Genomic DNA, 19,625 nt, shown 5'->3' with positions numbered 1-19,625 from the left:
CTTTACTGAAGAATAATTGACAAATATAATTGTGTATGTTTTAAGTATTGAAATCATATCAAGTATCTTCTCCAACCACAGTAGTATGAAACTAAAAAATCTATTACAGTAGGAAAGCTAGAAAACTCACAAATATGTAGAAATTAACGCACTTTGAACAACCAGTGGGTCAAAGAGAAAATCAAAGAATATCTTGAAACAAATGAAAATAGAAACACAACATACCAAAACTTATGGGATACAGAAAAAGCAGTTCCAAGAAGGAAGTAAACATTATTTTTGAGGGCAACATAATGTTCTGTCCTAGCAGTCAAATACAATTATTTAACCATTTCCCTATTTGAGGTCATTGATCTTAGCAGAGTTTTGTTATAAGACTAATTTTGGATTTCATTTTGGATTATTAAGATAGATTTCCAGAGTGGAAAGACAGGTCTTTTAAGATGGTTGAAACTTTGAACTGCAAAAGCTTTGGAATTACATGTGTCATACCCTTGTCTGTTCCAAAGTGGCTCTCATCATTTAAAGTAGAATACTAGGACATTTGGATACGTTTGGAGATAGTGGATTTTTTATAGGCAGACATTTGAGCACAGGAAGTTTGGGAGATGGAGAGAGTAGTCATTGTGAGATAGTGCTTGGCAAACTCTGTTACTCATTCATTCTCCTAATTCTTCCCACTTTTCAGACTGTTGTGTCTCTGTTCATGCCTTTCTTTTCAGACAAACTGCTCATTTCTGTCTTTTTCAGTATTAGAAATCCTACTGACCTTTCCATATTTGGCTGAAACGCTCTCTCCTGCACGTGCAGCCTGCCCACCTTACTCTTTTACGGTGCTAATGTAAAACTTCATTCTATTCTTTGTTTTTGTTAACTCACAAAGGGCTGAAACTAGGCCTTACTTACTTCTGTGTCTGTATAATAAGTACTGAATAAAACGTTGAATGATTGAATGAGAAAAAAAGCTGAGTAAAAATTCTGTCCAGTAAACTGTCCCTTGAATGAAAAGCTACTGGTTGGCTGGGCCTCACCTCCAAATAATCTTTCTACATACCACTTTTGTAGTACTCTTCCTAGAATTCTGCTTTCACTAATCACCTGGCTTCAGTGGGCCTTGGTTATAGAATGAGAAGGTTAAGCTGGGTAACTTTAAAATGCCTTCTTGTTTCAAATCCTATCATTCTGGATCACTGACCTAGCAGAGAAATCAGTGTTTCAACCATGATGAAGTCAAACATGTCAGCCTCTTCTAAGACACCTGCACTCTGGTTGATCAACCCACTGTGCTCGTTCTTGTATCTGAGAATTTGTGCAGTTTGTTCCTTTTTCAGGACATGCTTCTCTCTTCTCTGTATGCTCAAATTCTTTCTTTCTTTTTTTTTTTTAAAGATTTTATTTATTTATTTATTTATTTGACAGAGAGAGAGACAGCCAGGGAGAGAGGGAGCACAAGCAGGGGGAGTGGGAGAGGAAGAGGCAGGCTCCCAGCGGAGGAGCCTGATGTGGGGCTCGATCCCAGAATGCCAGGATCATGCCCTGAGCCGAAGGCAGATGCTTAATGACTGAGCCACCCAGGCGCCTCTCTGTGTGCTCAAATTCTAAACATCCTTTAAGGCCTATCTCAAGCTCTGTTTGAAGTGCTTGAATGAAGCATTATCTGGCCTCTTTAGTGGTTTAGAGTACTCCCTTCTTTGACCTCCTACAGCAATTATTCTGTGTTCATTTTGACTCTTACTCATAAACTCTTACTGCTGTTTAGCATTATTCACTCATTTATTCATACACCATTTTTTTGCGCACTTGCAATTTCCCTTATCTGCATTTTATTTTCCCCATGAGGTTATAAACTCTTTCAACGTCAGGAAATGTTCTGTTCCATTAAAAGTAGTGTTCTTGGGACTGTGTGCATAGTAGCTGCTCCAGAAATACTGACTGGGGATTCTTGAACGGAACACAGTTGCACTGGATCTTTGTTATGATACAAAGTTTTTTTTCTGGAGAGTAGCAGCTATCGTTTGAAGAGTATGATGCTCGACAAAGGACACTAAAGGCAGACCGTTGTTTTTATCTAGTCATTGAACTAATATGACTCCATCATAGAAGCTTGGGGGCATTTGGGATGACTTTATATAGGGGTTGAGATTTGAGCTGGGTTTCGAAGGATGGATTTTGAACACTAGATAGTTGGGGGGCTTTGTAGTGTGCAGTAGAGGTAATCAGAAATGGTTATAAAATGGTATGCAGTGGAAGAGAAAGGGATAGAATGTAGAACAGTCAGGTTGGTAGTGGTTTCGGCTAATTAGGTTAATGGCAGTGGAAAGAAAGCTTAGATGAGTAAGGTGGCAGAAGAATGAAAAGAAAGGGGGTCTACTATTAGTCTGGTCTGAATTTCAACTCCACCATATACTAGTTGTTAGATGCTGGGCAAAGTGCTTAGTCTCCCTCTGTCTCAGTTTCCTCATCTATAAAATAGGGATAATTGTATTATTTTTTAGAGTTGTTATAAGGATTAAATGAGCTAATGAATGGAAAACATTTAGACTGGAATTTGATACATGGTAAATGCAATGAATGATATCTGCTACAAATAATTGTGATAATTCTTTTAGCTGGTCAATCATTTCTTGTTTTTTCTTGCAATTCTGAAATTGTGGTGTTTATACTGTGTTCCTTTACAAAATTGTATCCATTGATGAGAAATACCTCAGTTCTTATGAAAATTTGCTTTCTGTTAAGTGAAGATATGATTGTAAACTCTCATTCTCTCCTGGTGAAATGTGTTGTCGTAAGGATAAATAATGTTTGAAATTGAAGCGAGAGGTGGGGCATTGTTGTACTTAATATGTGGTCTGTGTGAGTATACATTCTCCAAGCTCTCATTTTACCTTGTATTTTTCTTAGTGTTTGGTTGATCTGTTATGTTTCTGTTTTCTTGATTGTATACTGCTGGACACTAATCATTTTTAAATGGTTCATTAGTTATGATGATGGCTTTTGCTTTGTTTGTTAATGAACTCTATCAAAAGGCTTTCTCATACTGTGGTTTAAATTGTACTATGTATTTTTCACTGATCCACATATAAAATTCCAGTGAGTCCTCTGAGGGTGTTCTAAAGTTTTTCATTATGTAATTGTCTGGGTTGAGTTTTCTATCATGTTTAACACTTTGAGAGGGAAAAGAAAGTGTCCCACCCATCCTCTCTTTAGAATTTCTAAGTTGCATGATAAGTTCAACTGATTGGAGCCCTCTAGTTGTGCAACATACATGTTCTTTCCAACTTTATATTACATGTACCAAAAATTTTTGACCAAAATATATAGATATTTCAAAAATCTAGTTTTCAGACTAGAGTGTCATAATATTTCTTTCTTTGATTTATAGTGGTTGGAATTGGAAGGGGAACAAAAATGTTGACCAGTATGTTGTCAGGGTCCAAGGTAAGAACACTAGAATACTTTTGTTTTTCTTTTCTCTTGAATGTTTTTCTTAATGACCTATGTTTTGGATTTTAATCAGTTAAAAAATTGTGTACATTGCATTTACAGATGTTATTCCTGAGTATTAATTATGTTGATCATGATATCTGAGATTCAAAATATTGAGACTATAAATTGGAAATTCTTCAACAAATTGATTTATAGAAGCAAAAACTCTGCAGTGCTTATCATTTTAAAAATTCTGTTGTCTTTTTATATATTTCGTAGATGAAAGAGAACTTACAGATCATAAATTCTATTGGCAGATTTTTTTTAAACCTTGAAATTTTTATAGAAACAATACCGTTAAAAAAAGAAAGAATACCATTTTGTAACCCATACACTTTTCAGCAAAAGACCTGCTTTGTTCACTGGTTACAAAATGTTTACTAAAGACAAGTGAGGCTTTTTTAGGGTGATAAGTTACATCATTCATCTGTGAGAGTAACCTTGGCTAAATCAAAAAGCATTTTTTGAGGCAGTTGAGGAGAGAGAGGAAGGTTTATGCAGGGACAGGAGAGCTGTAAATCTGTGGATAGCTTCAGGCAGTCAGCAAGAACCCTCATGCAAAACAGCAGGGTAGAAGGAACATTGAAATAGAGGTCAGCCTGTCAAAGGAGTTAACCTCTCTGGGCCTCTTAGTTTTTCCTTAGGAAGAATGATTTGATCCCCTCTAGAGTCTCTTGCAGCTCTAAGAGAGACAATCATATCTGTATTCTGATTGGCAGTGAGGTGCTGGTTATAATAGTTGCAGCTAGGGACCAGCGAAAATGCCTATGCAGGGAAGATTAATAAACCACTTGGTAGAGAAGAATTTCAGCAAGTTCCTGGACTTTTTATGTGTTTTAAAACCCTTCCTCTAAGTGGGATATGAATAGTTGGTAAAATGAACTTGTCTAAATTGTTTCTTAAAATACATATATGGTCGAGGACCATTGAAATAAACCTTCCAGCTTATTGCAGACTAATGACTTTTGTAAAATATAATTTAAATGCTATGGCAACATCAAATTGCTAAATAAGTTTCTAAAGAGCCTCATTTTCTGAGCTTATCTCATTGCGGATGCTGGCTCATGGAGCACACTTTGAGTGGCAGTGGTCTAAGTAAGCTTTTCTTAAAATAAAAAGCCCTCGAGAACATACTGTCTTTGACATCCCATTTTAGTTATCAACTGGAATAGAAACCTGTATCTTTCAGTTGGAAAGGATCTTAATACCTTAGATAAATGGAAAAATTTCAGTTTGTCTTACTGCATAATCTTTCAAATATTGGTGTTGAAAAATCACAGAATATAAGAATTGTGTTAGAATGGCAGAGTTTGATGGTTTTGCTAAATTTGTGCATTGTGCTTAAATACTTACACATGGCTTTTAAAATTTTTCTCTGATACAGGGTTTCACCATTTGTTTAATATTTGTTTCTTCTTAATATTTGTTACTTCTCCCAAAGTATAGACAGTGGTTACATTGATGCAGAATTATGAATGATTTTTGTTTTCTTTTTTCACATTATTTAGTATTTTCCGAAATCTTTACACTGAACAAATCACTTTTATAATTATAACCAAAAAGATATGTTTGCATTAAGGATTTTTTCTTTTACTCCAAGATAAAAGATGTTGCATTCATTGGAGTATTCATTATTCACTTCTCCCCTCCTCCCAAAAGCACAAATACAACACACTGTTGAAAGGTTTTACATATAAATTCCAGGCGTATTTGCAGAAATATGACCGGAAATGTAAATACATCATTGGCTGTAGTTTAAGCTTTATTTATCACGAACCATTTTGGTATTCAGCTAGGAAAGCTGAATGTCATACAGTGAAATCACTGATCCTCGGATGACTGTATCCTAAATAGAAAATCCCAGGTGCATCTTATTACAGAAACCTAGTTCTTGGATGCTTCACATTTCAAAAATAGACATTTTTATCTTGTTAGCTATTTGTTTTTCTTACACTTTTAATTTTAGATTATGTACCTGTTTAAAAAATTAAGTCATTTAAATTTAAGTATGTGGAATATTACATTTTTATCAAAAGTAAAAAATTTTTAATGAATTTTTTAAAATTGATTTTGTCTTAGCACTGGAAGGAATCTTAGAGATTGCTTTCAAAAATTTTTTGACCAAGACCCATAGTTGGAAATTCATTTTACATTGTGACCCTATATACACATACACGTATAAAAAACAAAAATTTCAGGGGTGCCTGAGTGGTTCAGTCCATTAAGCTTTCGGCTCAGGTCATGGTCTCAGGGTCCTGGTATAGAGCCCTGGTTGGATTCCCTGCTTAGCGGGGGAGCCTGCTTCTCCCTCTCCCGCTGCCCCTCCCCCTAGTTCGTGTGCATGCTCGGTGTCTCTCTCTCTCTTTCTCAAATAAATGAATAAATAAAATCTTAAAAAAAACAAAAAGCAAAAATTTCGTCAAGCAGCTTTAACCCTATGTACAATGTCCTGTTGGTATTTTTCCTTCTACTTCATTAAAAAATATTGGTGCCTGCAGCCTCCAAACTAGGCACGGACCTGCCAGACCTACCAGTGGACCTAATGTTGACTCTTTCTCCACTTTAACAGGTGAATTTTATTTACATCACAATGCTACCAGAAAAATTTGTCTTATAGTATGTGTCAGGTAGAGTTACCTCAAGAGTAGAATTATTTTGTTCTCGGATGGCAGGTATTCAGTGTTCACATTACAGCCATATCACAGTGCATCCCTCCCTTACCATCCAGTCCTGATTAGAGACGTTGCTAATAGAACATGGCCTAACACTCTTTCCTGCTGAACCAAGAAACATCCTTAGAATTCATTTCATCATAATACCACTTCATACAGCCACTATCAATTAATGGGTGGAGTGCTGACCTTTTTAATATAATCCTTATGCCATCAGATGATTTGGTTCCATTCTTTGAAGACCAGAGACCATTCAAACCACCCAACTCCTTTCTTGCATTCTTTCCAATTCACATCAGTGTACGATCTAAGAGTCCCACTCTATGTTCTTCACTGCTTCCTCTCCTATCTTATAGTACTCTTTCCTTTTCCAATTATCATGTTTCTCTTGAGCTTTTTTTTTTACTGCATGCTCTTTTGGGTTACATGTATAATGTGTATATAAAGCATCTAGGTTTTCTGTGTAATTCCTTAAGTACAGAAGCTGATCAATAAATCCTATTAAGAGTTGACCCTTGAAAAATGCAAGGGTTAAAGGTACTAACCCCCTACGCAGTCAAAAATCACCGTATAACTTTGACTTCCTAAAAATTTAACTTACTAATAGCCTACTGTTTACCATAAACATTACTGATATCATAAATAGTCAACACATACTGTGTATGTTATTTGTATTTTATACTGTATTCTTGAAGTAAGCTAGAGAAAAGAAAGTGGTATTAAGAAAATCATAAGGAAGAAAAAGTGCATTTACAGCACTGTACTATAAAAAATTACATATAAGTGGACCCACGCAGTTCAAACCCATGTTATTCAAGGATCAGTAATATTACTGTTTCCAAGTATTTTGTGTATCCCCAGAGCTCTCTCTTGAGTTCCAGGCCTATTGGCGCTCTCTAACTACATGTTCCAGAGACACTGACATTTATGTTGTCTAAGCAAGTTCTGTTGGAAATCTTGAGTATAGTTAATTTCATTCCTTTTTCATATCTATGATTTCTGGTAGCCTGTGCAAAACATGGCACTTATCAGAAACAGGAAGCATCACCTACCAGTTCTTTAGGGAGAAACAGTTTCTCTGGGCGTTAAAGTGAGAAAGAAGTTTCTTACTGTGAGGGATATTGCATGACAGACAGTGGTTCTCAAAAATAGTTTTATAACACATATAGGAGTGGATCTTTATAAAATGTAACTTAGGTAAGATAATTCTGAGAGAAGTTAGACTAATGTGTCCCTTTGGCCTAACTTGATCTAAATACCTAGAAGAGGCAGTGGTTGCATGGTTCCTCTACTAGCTTCCCTAAATTATACTTTCTTTGAGCCAATCACTAAGCAGAAGCTGGATAGCAGATATACTTAGAAGTAACAGACTTTGATGAGATTTGGTAGTACTACCTTTGTTAGCTTCCTATATTGCTGATGAAGGTCAGTTACTTACATGTGCATTAGAAACCACATGAGCAGGTGGAAGGGCTGATGTCCCATTATGAAATCACTGGTGCCATGTGAAAACTAACTAGCATTTTGCAGATGTAAGGCTACTTTCCTATCTCTGTGGAGATAAACTGAAGTACCTATAGGCAAAGCCAGCATTTCCTCAGAAAGCAGCTTTGTATCCCTCCAACAGTTGAACAGATATTATCATTGGGGTATCCAAACTTTTCCACCCTGATGTATTCAAAAGACAGTAACCTTCCTCCAAGTATAGTAGTATTTTGAGGTTAACCAGTCAATGTCAACTCTGAAGTGTGACTTGAATATTGCTCCTGTGAAATATAAGCCAGCTCTCCAGGACTTGTGCATTTCTGTCGTTTTCTCCAGAGGCGAGTCCAATTTGTACCTTGTCTTTACACTCTATTAATATTCATGCATTTCATAAGTACTATATTGAAAATTTGAAGGGCTTACATTTATGATCGGTAAAGAGCTATTCCTTTTTTAATGAAGACATTCGAAGTGACATGTTCTTGGTCTGGTAGGTTTTAAAAAAAATTCTTCCTTATCGTAAATAATATTCGTTTGTTTGTGAAACTTTGAATCATAAGCTTTTAAATCAAACCTTGGAAAAAGCAGTTGCCTAGTTGAGATGGAAATGATTATGTATTCTTTCTGTAATATAAAAACAGTTTCCTTTCTCCTGAGGAGTACAGAAGCCAATTTGCTCTTAAAGCTGTCTAGCTAGTATCTTGCTATGGGGTTCAGGGAACCTGAGATGAGTAAAGTAGAGAGTAGAGTAGTACTAGTAGCAGAGAGAAACCATGCATCCCAAAGAGCACACAGTGTACTGGAAACTTCTTTAAAAATTCCATAGGACCTCCATTTGTTTTGTTGTGGTCAAATTATGTTGTAATGAATACCTTAATAGAATTCAGAATTACCAGGTGTGCATCCTGTCTCTGTGTAGAATTTAGGGCAGTGAACAGAAATACTTTGACCCCGTAGGAGAAAATGGTGGTGTGTGTATACACATTCCCATGTCTTTTTTCTTCTAAGCCATATCTTCTTGCTGGTGAGGTTTTGTTTCTCTTGGAGGCTTACCTGTCTGGGTGGATTTTTCTAAGTAGCTCGTGGACCATCGACTAGAATTAAAAGATTATTATCACTAGATGCGAAGACAAGGGAGAGCTAAAAAGCAGCTATAATTTAGATCAGCAGTTCATAACGTATGGTCCAGGGACTTCTGAGGCTTTTTCAGGGGTCTGTTGAAGTCAAAACTGTTTTCATAGCTTTGCAATCTGATGAGCATATTGTGGAGTTTTTCGGAGGTTAGCTGATTGATAGCATGACTCTGATAGTTAATGGAATGTTTGCATGTATATCAGTGTTTTAAACATTTTTGTGTTTTAATTTCTAACACAGTAACTATCAACAGATAGAACTCATATAAGAAAAATTGTGCTAAGGTTTCTAAATAACTTTGAAGTGTATATAGGGGTTTAAAACCACAATGTTTGAGAATTGCTGATTTAAGTATTATTTCCCTTAAAAAAAATCCAGCATGTAACCAGATTCATTGTAAGCAGAGAACCTGGAAGGATTTGAAACTTGGCAGGTACAATCTGGATATCCCAGACTATGGTGAAATGCACAGATAAGAACTTCTCCACCATGTATATGATTCTATCAACAACTTTTTATTAAGTAGCTACCACGTTTCTGTCTAGTAAGAAACGCAATAGAACAGCAATGCAAAATCCAAGCTAATAGTTTGTAATTGGAGAAGATAAGGATCAATGTATATCTTTGTATTTCTCATAAGCACCTAGGAGAATAATTTGTACATTCACAGTCCTTAAGAAACATGATTGAATAAAAGTACACACGAATGAATGAATGAATACATGATGTGGGTTTGATACAGGCCTTCATTCTTACGTAAGAAACTTGTATTGAGCACCTACTCTTAGCTTTGCTGTCAGGTAGGTGATTGGAAGTTGAGATGAATTAATAGGGTGGCTTTGAAAGATGAACAGGGGGTAGGGTTTGATTCTTAGAAAAGAGAGGAAGCTCAAGGCTAGGAAAGTACCATGTGCAAGAACCCCTGGAGCCTGGAGATGAGAATGAACATTACATATTGGAAAGCATGTTCCAACATTAAAAGGTTCCTGGTTAAAAATTGTTACATAAAATAGCGCAGAAATTTTTCAAGGCACAGTATACATGATTGTATGGTTTTTCTCACACAGCGAGATAGATGATTAAGGCAAAAATCAGAGCATTTTCTTGCTTTACTGTTTCTTATGGGAACTCACTATAACTAGTTGAGTTACTCTAACCACTGTTATTGTGAATCATTCTGTATCTTTTTTTTTTTTTTTTATATATAATAATGATGATAATAGTATTGTTCAGTGTTGCTTACCATGGCCAGGTCCTGTTGTTCTTGGCTCTGCCCTCTTGAGATACTATTATCATCTCCATCTTAAGATAAGGCCAACAAGGCTCCAACAGGAAAGACTGCCTTAACCTCCTTTACGCATGTGATGGAGTCAGGATTCAAACCTTTGAGTCCACGCTCTTTCCATTCACCCTGCTATATGCACTTCTCTCCATGGTACACTTAATCCAGGTTGATTGTTCCAAAATGGAAGCAGGAGTGGAGCATCTCAGGTGATGAGACTGAATGTTTAGTTACAAGAAACTAATTTTTGTCAATCCTAATGGAATTTTACAGGGAACTTTTTAAATTTTATTTTAATTCCAGTACAGTTAACATACAGTGTTATATTAGTTTCAGGGGTACAGCATAGTGATTCAGCAGTTCTATATGTTACTCAGTGCTCATCACAACAAGTGTACAAACCCCATCACCTGTTTCCCCCAGCCTCCCACCCACCTCCCCTCTGGTCACCTTCAATTTGTTCTCTCTAGTTAAGAGTTTGCTTCTTGGTTCGCCTCTTTTTCCTTTGTTCATTTGTTTTGTTTCTTAAATTCCACATATGAGTGAAATCATATGGTATTTGTCTTTCGCTGACAATACCAATGAAATTTTTAAAAGCTAATTCAAATACATTGGAACATTCTCTCCTGTATTCCATTGTTTAAAAAAATTATTTTGAGGGGTACCTCGGTGGCTTAGTTGGTTGAGTGTCTGATTCTTGATTTCGGCTGAGGTTATGATCTCAGGGTCCCAGGATTGAGCCCCATGTTGGGCTCTGCACTCAGTGAGAAGCCTGCTGGAGAGTTTTTCCCTTTCCCTTTGTTTCTCCCCCTGCTTGTGCTCTCTGTCTCTCTAAAAATAAATAAATAAAATCATAAAAAAATTATTGTGAGCTATGTAATAGAAGATGATTTCATCAATGGGCTCTAAAGCTGGTATAAAATGCTTGTTTATGGGAATTTGAAGTTTTAATATTTTTCTCATTTTTGTCTCTGGTTCTTCCACTAGCATAATAAACTTGTCATTAATAAACTTATGGTGATGGGTAGTAAGGAGGGCACGTATTGCATGGTGCACTGGGTATTATACGCAACTAATGAATCATCGAACTTTACATCAAAAACCAGGATTGTACTGTATGGTGAATAACATAATAAAAATATTATTATGAAAAAAAATAAACTTATGTTTCTGCAGTCTTTGAGTTTTCTCTTTAAAAAATTATCCAAATAACTACAGATTATTTTCAGTGGGAATTACATTCCTTGAATTTTTCTTACTGCTTCATGTGATGTTCCAAGTAAAACTTGAATATGATCAAAAAAAGAGCAGTATAAAGAATATGTAATACAGGGGCACCTGGGTGTCACAGTCAGCTGAGTGTCAGACTCTTGATTTCAGCTCAGGTCATGATCTCAGGGTCCTGAGATTGAGCCCCGCGTCAAGCTCCGCTCTCAGCAGTGGGGAGTCTGCTTCTCTCCCTCTGCCCCTCTCCCCGCCTCTGTGCTCTTTCTCTCTCTCTCTCTCTCTCTCAAGTAAATAAATAAATCTTAAAAAAAAAAAAAAAAAAAAGAATATGTAATACAAGTGTGCCCTGAGGTGAGAAGTAAAATAGTCCTCAGTTACCTATGAATGCTCTAATTCTTTGCTTATGAATAAATGATCAGTTCTTAGAAGTGACTTTTTTCCTTTCAGAGAGCTCAAGAAGTAGCTGTTTCTCTTTATGAAGAAAACACACATAATATTAAGCACACTACCTCTGCTGTACTAGTTGGGCCCACTTTCTACATATTTAGCTTTTGTTTAAATATCTAAACAAGTTACTGAGATTAGTCTTAGTATTTCATGTAGGAAGTAGTAAATTTATTTATTTATTTATTTATTTGACAGAGATAGAGACAGCCAGTGAGAGAGGGAACACAGACAGGGGGAGTGGGAGAGGAAGAAGCAGGCTCCCAGCGGAGGAGCCTGATGTGGGGCTCGATCCCAGAACGCCGGGATCACGCCCTGAGCTGAAGGCAGACGCTTAACGACTACGCCACCCAGGCCCCCAGTAAATTGATTTATTTTTAAATTAATTTTAATTGTATGTGTGGTAAAATTTTTGAGTCTTGTGATGGCCATGCAGGGATTTATTGTGCCATTCTCTCTACTCCTAAGTATATTTGAAATTTTTCCTTCAGAATCAAAACTGCCTAATATAAACCGGTTTTAGAAATAAGTGTGTAAGAACTGTGTTTATAAGCCGTAATTGTCAGTAGAATCAGGCTTTTCTTTGTCACGTTGGCTGGGGTGGGAGGTTTACACACGCGCTCCCCACGCATCAAAAATTAACAAACAGCTGTAGTCTCTTATTTTTGCCTTTATTTTGTGTCAAGTTGGTAGTATTAGTGAAATTCTGTATAAAACTTTAAGACATACAGAACAGTTTTTCTTTACCTTATGACCTATTTTTCTCCCTTGCTTCTCTTCCTCTAGAGGTATATTGCCATTGGAGAACTGGGGAAAGCCACTGACACGCTAGACTCTACTGGGAAAGTAACAGAAGAAAAACCTTACGGTATGATGTTCATCTAATGTAGTCGTCTTTTTTAACACTTAGAGAAAGTTTCTGTGAATTCAGAATTTTAAAATAAATCTCTCGCCGGATATTACCGGTGATTATTACAGTTTTTAGTACATTTTCTTAGGTTAATAGGATTGAAAGTTGTTGATCACATTTTTACTTATTTGGTATGAGTTTGTTAATAAAGATTTATCATCATTGCCTCTTTTCCAGTTCAGCATCTGGCTTTCCTATGTTTTTGTGTTGAGTGTCCTTAATATATATTACATACAGCCCCCGTACTGAGACCAGCCTTCTTCTTGGTCATAGTAGCTTCACTTGTCTTGTTAACATTTATATGTAACTTAGTATCTTACTTGACTAATCAAGCAACATAATCAAAAGATAAATCACTGATTTATGTTGATTTTAAATAAAATAGATGTTGAATTATCTTTGAAATTACTGTTACTAATAAGTAATAGCAGACTCTCACTTAATAGAAACCCAACCATGATTTTCAGTCAGAAAGCTTTTAAGAGATTAAAGAGGCCTAGGACAATAGGAGGATGTCAGAGATTTCCAGAGTATACTAAAGTATACGCCAGTACCTATATAATCAGAAGAATGGTGAAGAAGTAAAATTGGTAAGACTTCTTGATAGGATGGGATGGTGAGGGAGAGGACATTGTCAACCATGACCTAGGTTTCTAGGTTTTAAAGTTGGTTACATGATGGTGCAATTCACTGAGTAGGGATACTAGAAGAAGACCAAGGTGATGAAAATACAGTAGACCCTTAAACAGCACTAGTTTGTCTTGTGTGGGTCCACTTATACATGGAGTTTTAAAATACATACAGTACAGTACTGTAAATGTGTTTTCCTTTTGATTTTCTTTCTTTTCTATTTTTTTTTTTTTTTAAGATTTTATTTAGAGATAGAGTGCATGCTTGTGAGCAGGGGGAGGAGCAGGAGAGAGAGAATCTCAAGCAGACTCTGTGCTAAGTGCAGAGCCCCACACAGGGCTTGATCTCATGACGCTGAGATCATGATCTGAGGTGAAATCAAGAGTCGGTCACCTAACCGACTGAGGTGCCCCTTTCTTATGATTTTCTTAGTAACATCTTTTTTCTAGCTTACTTTACTCTAAGAATATAGTATATAATATATATAAACACAAAATATGTGTTAATCAGCTGTTTGTTATTGGCAAGGCTTTTGGTCAACAGCAGGCCATTAGCAGTTAAATTTTGGGGAATCAAAAGTTATACATGGATTTTTGACTTCATGGGGATTCTGTGCCCTTTAACCCCTGTGTTGTTCAAGAGTCAACGGTACTTAAACATTCCCTTCCTTCCTACCCTTAAGCGTTTTGGAATTTAAAAAAACTCTACTTCGTATTGTGTAATTTGTAACATTACTTACTTTAAAGGAAACTTAGTTTGTTAAAATCATCTCATTATACGTTGAAGTAAGTCATGGAAAAACCAAGTAACTTTCTTCAGGCCAGAAAGGGAGACCTCACTATAGTTTATTGAATAGTATTTGTAGTCCCAGACAATGAAAGGTCAGAGAATTTTGCTTATTGACATGAGTTTTCTGTACGATTTTAGTAAATCAGCAAATGTTTGTCATCAATTTAAGCTGCTATAGCAGGTACCAAGGGAAAGATAAAGAAGTATGAGACCTAACCTGTGTCCTTAAGGAGCTTCTAATGAAGAACGAGGACCTATGTTCTCAACCCTCTGAAACCCAATACTGAGACCTATAACCAATATTTTATAATGCCTTCTTCACTCTCTTGAACTAAAATTCAGAGATACTCTCCCCTACCTACATGCTAGGAAAAAAGTCACTATAACACAATAAACAGAATATAAAGAAGAAATAAAAGTAATCTATAATAAAATAGGTATGTTGCTATATAAATGCATGGCTATTTCTGCACTAAAAGTCGTAATGAACTAGTGCGATGTTGACACTTAACAGATATGAATGCCACAAGTATAAAGGCAGACTGATACAGGTGTGTTGTATTGATGGCTCAGTATTGAAAAATTCAGTATTTGAAAAACCGTACAAAAAATACTTTGTGTTTAAGTGGAAAACAGACTTAGATTCTAGCCTCAGGTGATTATAAACAGGCTTTCACCTACATGAATCTGGCAGACATCCAGAAGTTATGTGGTACACAGAACACTTGATTGCCCTGTCCCGGAGGACATTCAGCATTCCTGGTCCTCAACCATGAAATGCTGCTGATGCTGCCACCCCACCGGTCACTGTAACAGTAAAAAAAATGCAGTTCTTAATTGACCCGTTGAGGACAACTGACATATGGGTAAGGCAATAAGGCAGGATGCAGTAAATGGCAAATGAATGCTCTTAAGTCATTTTTGTTCTATCTAGACAAACACTATTTTTAGCCATTGTTTCAGAAACCTGAAAGCTCAGAAGAATAAGAAAATGAGTCTGGCTCAGTAGACTCAAAGCTCAAACCATATTAATAGGACCCTTCCTTTTCTTCTCCTTCATGGTACCTTCCTTTATCCCTAAATAGCTTTTCACCATTTATAAATACACATTTGCATGTTAATCCCTAAACTCTGGGGCTGAGACCGTGTCTCTTTGGTCCTCACTGTGCTCTTGGTTTCTAGGACAATGTGTGGCATATGTGAATAGATAAGGCAGGCAGTAAGTAAGCATGGCAGAGATGACTGTGGCTAAGTCACACAAAAGGCAAAGTTCTTCCTACCTTCTGCTGCTCTTATCCATGTCTACGTATTAAGTCTCAGGCATGTGTTGCTGGCATCTTTTAGGACACTTGGCTTCGTTGTGCTCATCTGCTCTTCACTAAGCTCAGGACACGAGGCCATGGCGTCCCAGGCTGTCTTAGATGTGGGCCAGGCTTCTGGGAAGTCCTGACTGCTTCTGCGATAAGAATAGGTTTTTCTGTCTCTTTTGTGGCTTTTTTATTGGGAGGCAAGAAGTGTGAAAGGAAAGTGGTATCTCGTGCTAATCCTCTGTTCTAAACACTGCAACCCCCTGGTCCCAAGGTAGGATGTTACCAAGGTCTTCTCTAACTAACGTATCTAATGGGAGTGGCTCTTCTTGGACTGCGCTTTGGCTGCCCACACTTCCTGGAGGAAGCTGACGAGTTGAATTGGGTCTTGAATTGTGATTTAAACAAATAGGGCACACACTGTAGTAGGGCTGCTGCGTGTACCTGGGTATCAATCATCTTATGGTGCCTTTTGTTTGTATTTAAACCTTTTTATTATGAAGTGTTACACAAATGAAGAAAAATGAATGAAACTTAAATTTACAGCTCAATGAACTATCTATCACAAAGCAAACTATCCCTGCAGCTATCAGTCTGGTCAAGATTCCATAGGAACAGTTTTCAAGCCCCATTCCATATACAACAATTTTCTGTTGATACACATTTGGGTTGACCCCAGTTTAAGGCTTTATGAATAAAACTGCTGTGTGTATTTTGTACCTCTTTTTTTGGTAGACACATGTACTCATTTCTGTTGGACATACCCCCATGTGGAATTGCTGGGTCATTGGGTAATCCTACTGTACTGGGAATTGTCAACAGTTTTCAACGTAATCATATAACTTTGCATTTTCACCACCAATAAATTTGAGTTCCCCTTGCTTGGACAACACATGGTCTTAATAGTGTTTTTAATGTTGGCCGTTCTGATAAGTGTGTAGTGGTATTTCATTGTGAATTCATTTGATTACTAATGACGTTCAGCACTTTATTATATGTGCTTTGGCTTTTAGCCATTTTCTTTTGTGTATTGTCCAGGTCTCTTGCCTCTTCTTCTTTTTTTTTTTTCCTTGCTGTATTGACTTGGCTTTTTAAAAATAATGATTTGTATGAGATCCTTATATACTGTGGATATATGCTCTTTTGTTATATGTCTTATGGATATTTTCTCCTACTCTGTGGTTTATCTTTTACCTCTCTTAATTGTCTTTTGAAATAGAAGTTTTTAGTTTTAATTTAGTTCACTTTGTCAAGTCTTTTCCTTTGTGATTAGTCCAATCCTTTTGGTACCCAGTTAAAAAAAAATTTCCTACCCCAAAAGTATGAAGATATTTTCCTATATTCCAGAAGTTTTATTGCTTTGCCTTTCACATTACATCTATAATCCACCTTTTTTTTTTCCCCCTATCTGGATATCCTGTATGGGTATTCCCATATGGCCGAGCACTTTTCCCTGCTCCATTGCTTCCTTGGTCACAAATCAAGCACCTTATAGATACGGGTTTGTTTGGAGTTTGGAATCTATTTTGTCACACTGGTCTGTCTGTTCTTGTGGTAACACCAAACTATCTTAATTGCTGTAGTTTTAGAATAGGTCTTGATATCTGAAAAAGCAAGTCTTTCTAATTTTTTAAAGATTTTTCTTTATAGGTTTTTTACAGCTTTCTTATCAGAGTAAGGAAGTTGCTTCCTGTACCTAATTTACTGTTTTTTGATTGTTTTAAATAAGCTTTACCCCCAACGTGTGGCCTGAACTTAACCATCCTGAGATCAAGAGTCACGTGCTCTACTGACTGAGCCAGCCAGGCACTCCATCTCTTGTATTTTTTTTTTTTTAATCACAAGCAGACATTGAATTTCATCAGATACTTTTTCTGTATCTGTTGATTTTTCTCCTTATTCAAATATTAAACTAACTTTACATTTCTAGAGCAAGCCCAAATTGATCATGGTATGTTATCCTTTGTATAAATTGTTGTATTTAGTTTGCCAGTATTTAGTTTAGGATTTTTGCATCTTTGTCTCCGAGTGAGATTACCTTCTGTTTTTCCTTCCTGTTAATATCCTTGACTGATTTTGATATCAAAGTTATGCTGACTTCATAAAATTCTTTTTTTTTATTCTTTAAAATTTGTGTAGATGGGCATTTTTCCCCCCTCATGTTTGGTAGAATTTACTGGTAGACATCTGGAGTTTTCTTTGTCAGGAAGGTTTTTAATTATGGATTGGCCTTCTTTATTAAATATCAAACAATATTTTTTATTTCTTGTTTCATTGTAGATGATTTTTACCCTAGGAATTTGTTTATTATATCTAAACTTTCAAACTTATTAGTATAAAGTTGTTTATACTATTCCTCTATGACCTTTTTATTTTGAAATAATATCAAACCTATTTTTATAGTTTTCAGTATGTAGATCATTCAGTTCTTTTGTATATGAAATCCCTAATTGTATTCAGCCAAGTTTCTTCATTCCTGATGGTTGTAAGAGCCCGCCTTGTAAGAGCTTTGGTAGTATGCTTTGGTTAATTTTGTGGCAACTCATGGTATTATGTGCAGCTTGGAGTGTAGCCAGTCTTCAGAGGACCCCTGTAGACTCTCTTTCTCTGTGTGGTTCTCTCAAAATCCAGCTGCTGCTTCTTCCCCAGACTCTGATTTTTATTCAGTGAGATTGTTACCAGTTGGTGGATTGTAAAATTCCTTGGTTCTTATCTTCTTGAAGGAAAGAATTCAGTTGAGAGACTTAAGAGAATTAAAGCAGCAAAGGTTTTATTTAGCAGAGGGGAGGGACACTCCAGAAATGTAGCAAAAGGGGTTGCTCTGAGGGAGTTGGGGTGGTCTCTGGGTGAAGACTGGGTGGTCGCTGGCAGTTTCCTATCTGCCATCCTCCTTTCTGCCTTCCTGTTCATGTCTGTCTATCTCCCTACTCTAGCAAGATCACAGTGCTTTTTTCGGATTCCCCTCCTTGCACCATGGTTCAGAAAACATCTGCAAGCGAAAGCAGGTGATCTTCAGAACGGCCTTGCCTGTTTCTTTCTCTTCTCTCAGGGATTACAGTCTTTGCTGTCTGTTGTCTGATGTTCAAAAACAGTTGTATCCTATATATTTTTTCCAATTAAACAGCTGCTTATAGTGATAATACTTGTCCAGTACCAGTTACTCTGCCACGGTTGAATATTGCTTTTAACTCCATAGTTCAGTTAAGTACCAGCTATCATGATGTAAATAGAGTCAACAAATTTTAAGCGAATAATAATGTGTGACATGATCTTGCATATATTAATATTATGAGAATGACTTTTTAAAATTAATTTCAAATGAATACTGGCACATCGATGATTTATTAGTCCCTAAACAAAGAATAATTACCCAAGTCCTATGACACTTTTATCATACCCATCTTCTTTTATCAAATCTACTTCTTTTGGGTAGTTATTCGATATAATTGCTTTACAGACTTTATTCTCCATTTCTTTTTAAATTCTTTGGAGATAAAGTCTGTATTCTTTTTTTTTTTAAATATTTATTTATTTATTTGAGAGAGAGGGAGAAAACACAAGTGGGGGAGGGCCAGAGGGATAGAGAGAATCTCAAGCAGACTCCGCACTGAGCAGGAGCCCGATGTGGGGCTCGATCCCACAACTGTGAGATCACGACCCACGTTGAGACCAAGAGTTGGACCTTAACTGACTGTGCCACCCACGTGCCCCTAGAGTCTTTATTCTTACTATTTATTATTATTTGGATTGGACTAATATCACATTTTAGAGATAGCCAGCATGCTTCACGACATACTCATAATAATCATATGATTTAAAATAATCATGTTGTATTCTATTGTATTAAATTCACCTTTACTGTAAAACAACTTGCTGCATAGGCTTTCTGTCTGGTGATTCAAATATCAGATGAATAATTGGCCTAGGTGACTTTTAAATGACCTTTTGACCTTGAGATTTTATCGTTCCTTGGCTAATTCAGCAAGAATGTCTTGAGTGCCACTGTAATTGTGTACATTACATAAGAAGAACTGCCTTTGCCTTTAAGGAGCTTAGAGTTTCATTGGTGAGATAATACCTGCATACATATTAGGTAACAGGTAAAAATTGTGTATGATCAATTGCAGAATGAACAGGATAAACCAGAAATGCCTGAGATGTTAAGTCAGAGAAAGAAGCACTGGCAGAAGTAGAATGACAAAGAGCACATCTTGTCATCTTGTGTTGGGAAGTGTCAGTAAAAGAGAGCCACCGAAGCA

General features: G+C 36.5%; 1 protein-coding gene across 1 annotated transcript in view; it reads left to right on the top strand.

The window, feature by feature from the left end:
* TRUB1 (TruB pseudouridine synthase family member 1) overlaps window positions 1-19,625 on the top strand; it is a 35,642-nt gene that overhangs the window by 8,290 nt on the left and 7,727 nt on the right. The window contains exons 3-4 of the mRNA XM_008684881.2: window positions 3,383-3,438; window positions 12,517-12,598. Coding sequence (XP_008683103.2) covers window positions 3,383-3,438; window positions 12,517-12,598 — 138 coding nt within the window. The remainder of the gene's footprint in view (window positions 1-3,382; window positions 3,439-12,516; window positions 12,599-19,625) is intronic.

This window comes from Ursus maritimus, unplaced genomic scaffold (assembly GCF_017311325.1).
Source record: "Ursus maritimus isolate PB19 unplaced genomic scaffold, ASM1731132v1 scaffold_7, whole genome shotgun sequence".
Lineage (NCBI taxonomy): Eukaryota > Metazoa > Chordata > Mammalia > Carnivora > Ursidae > Ursus > Ursus maritimus.
This window is presented reverse-complemented; position numbering and strand designations above follow the sequence as displayed.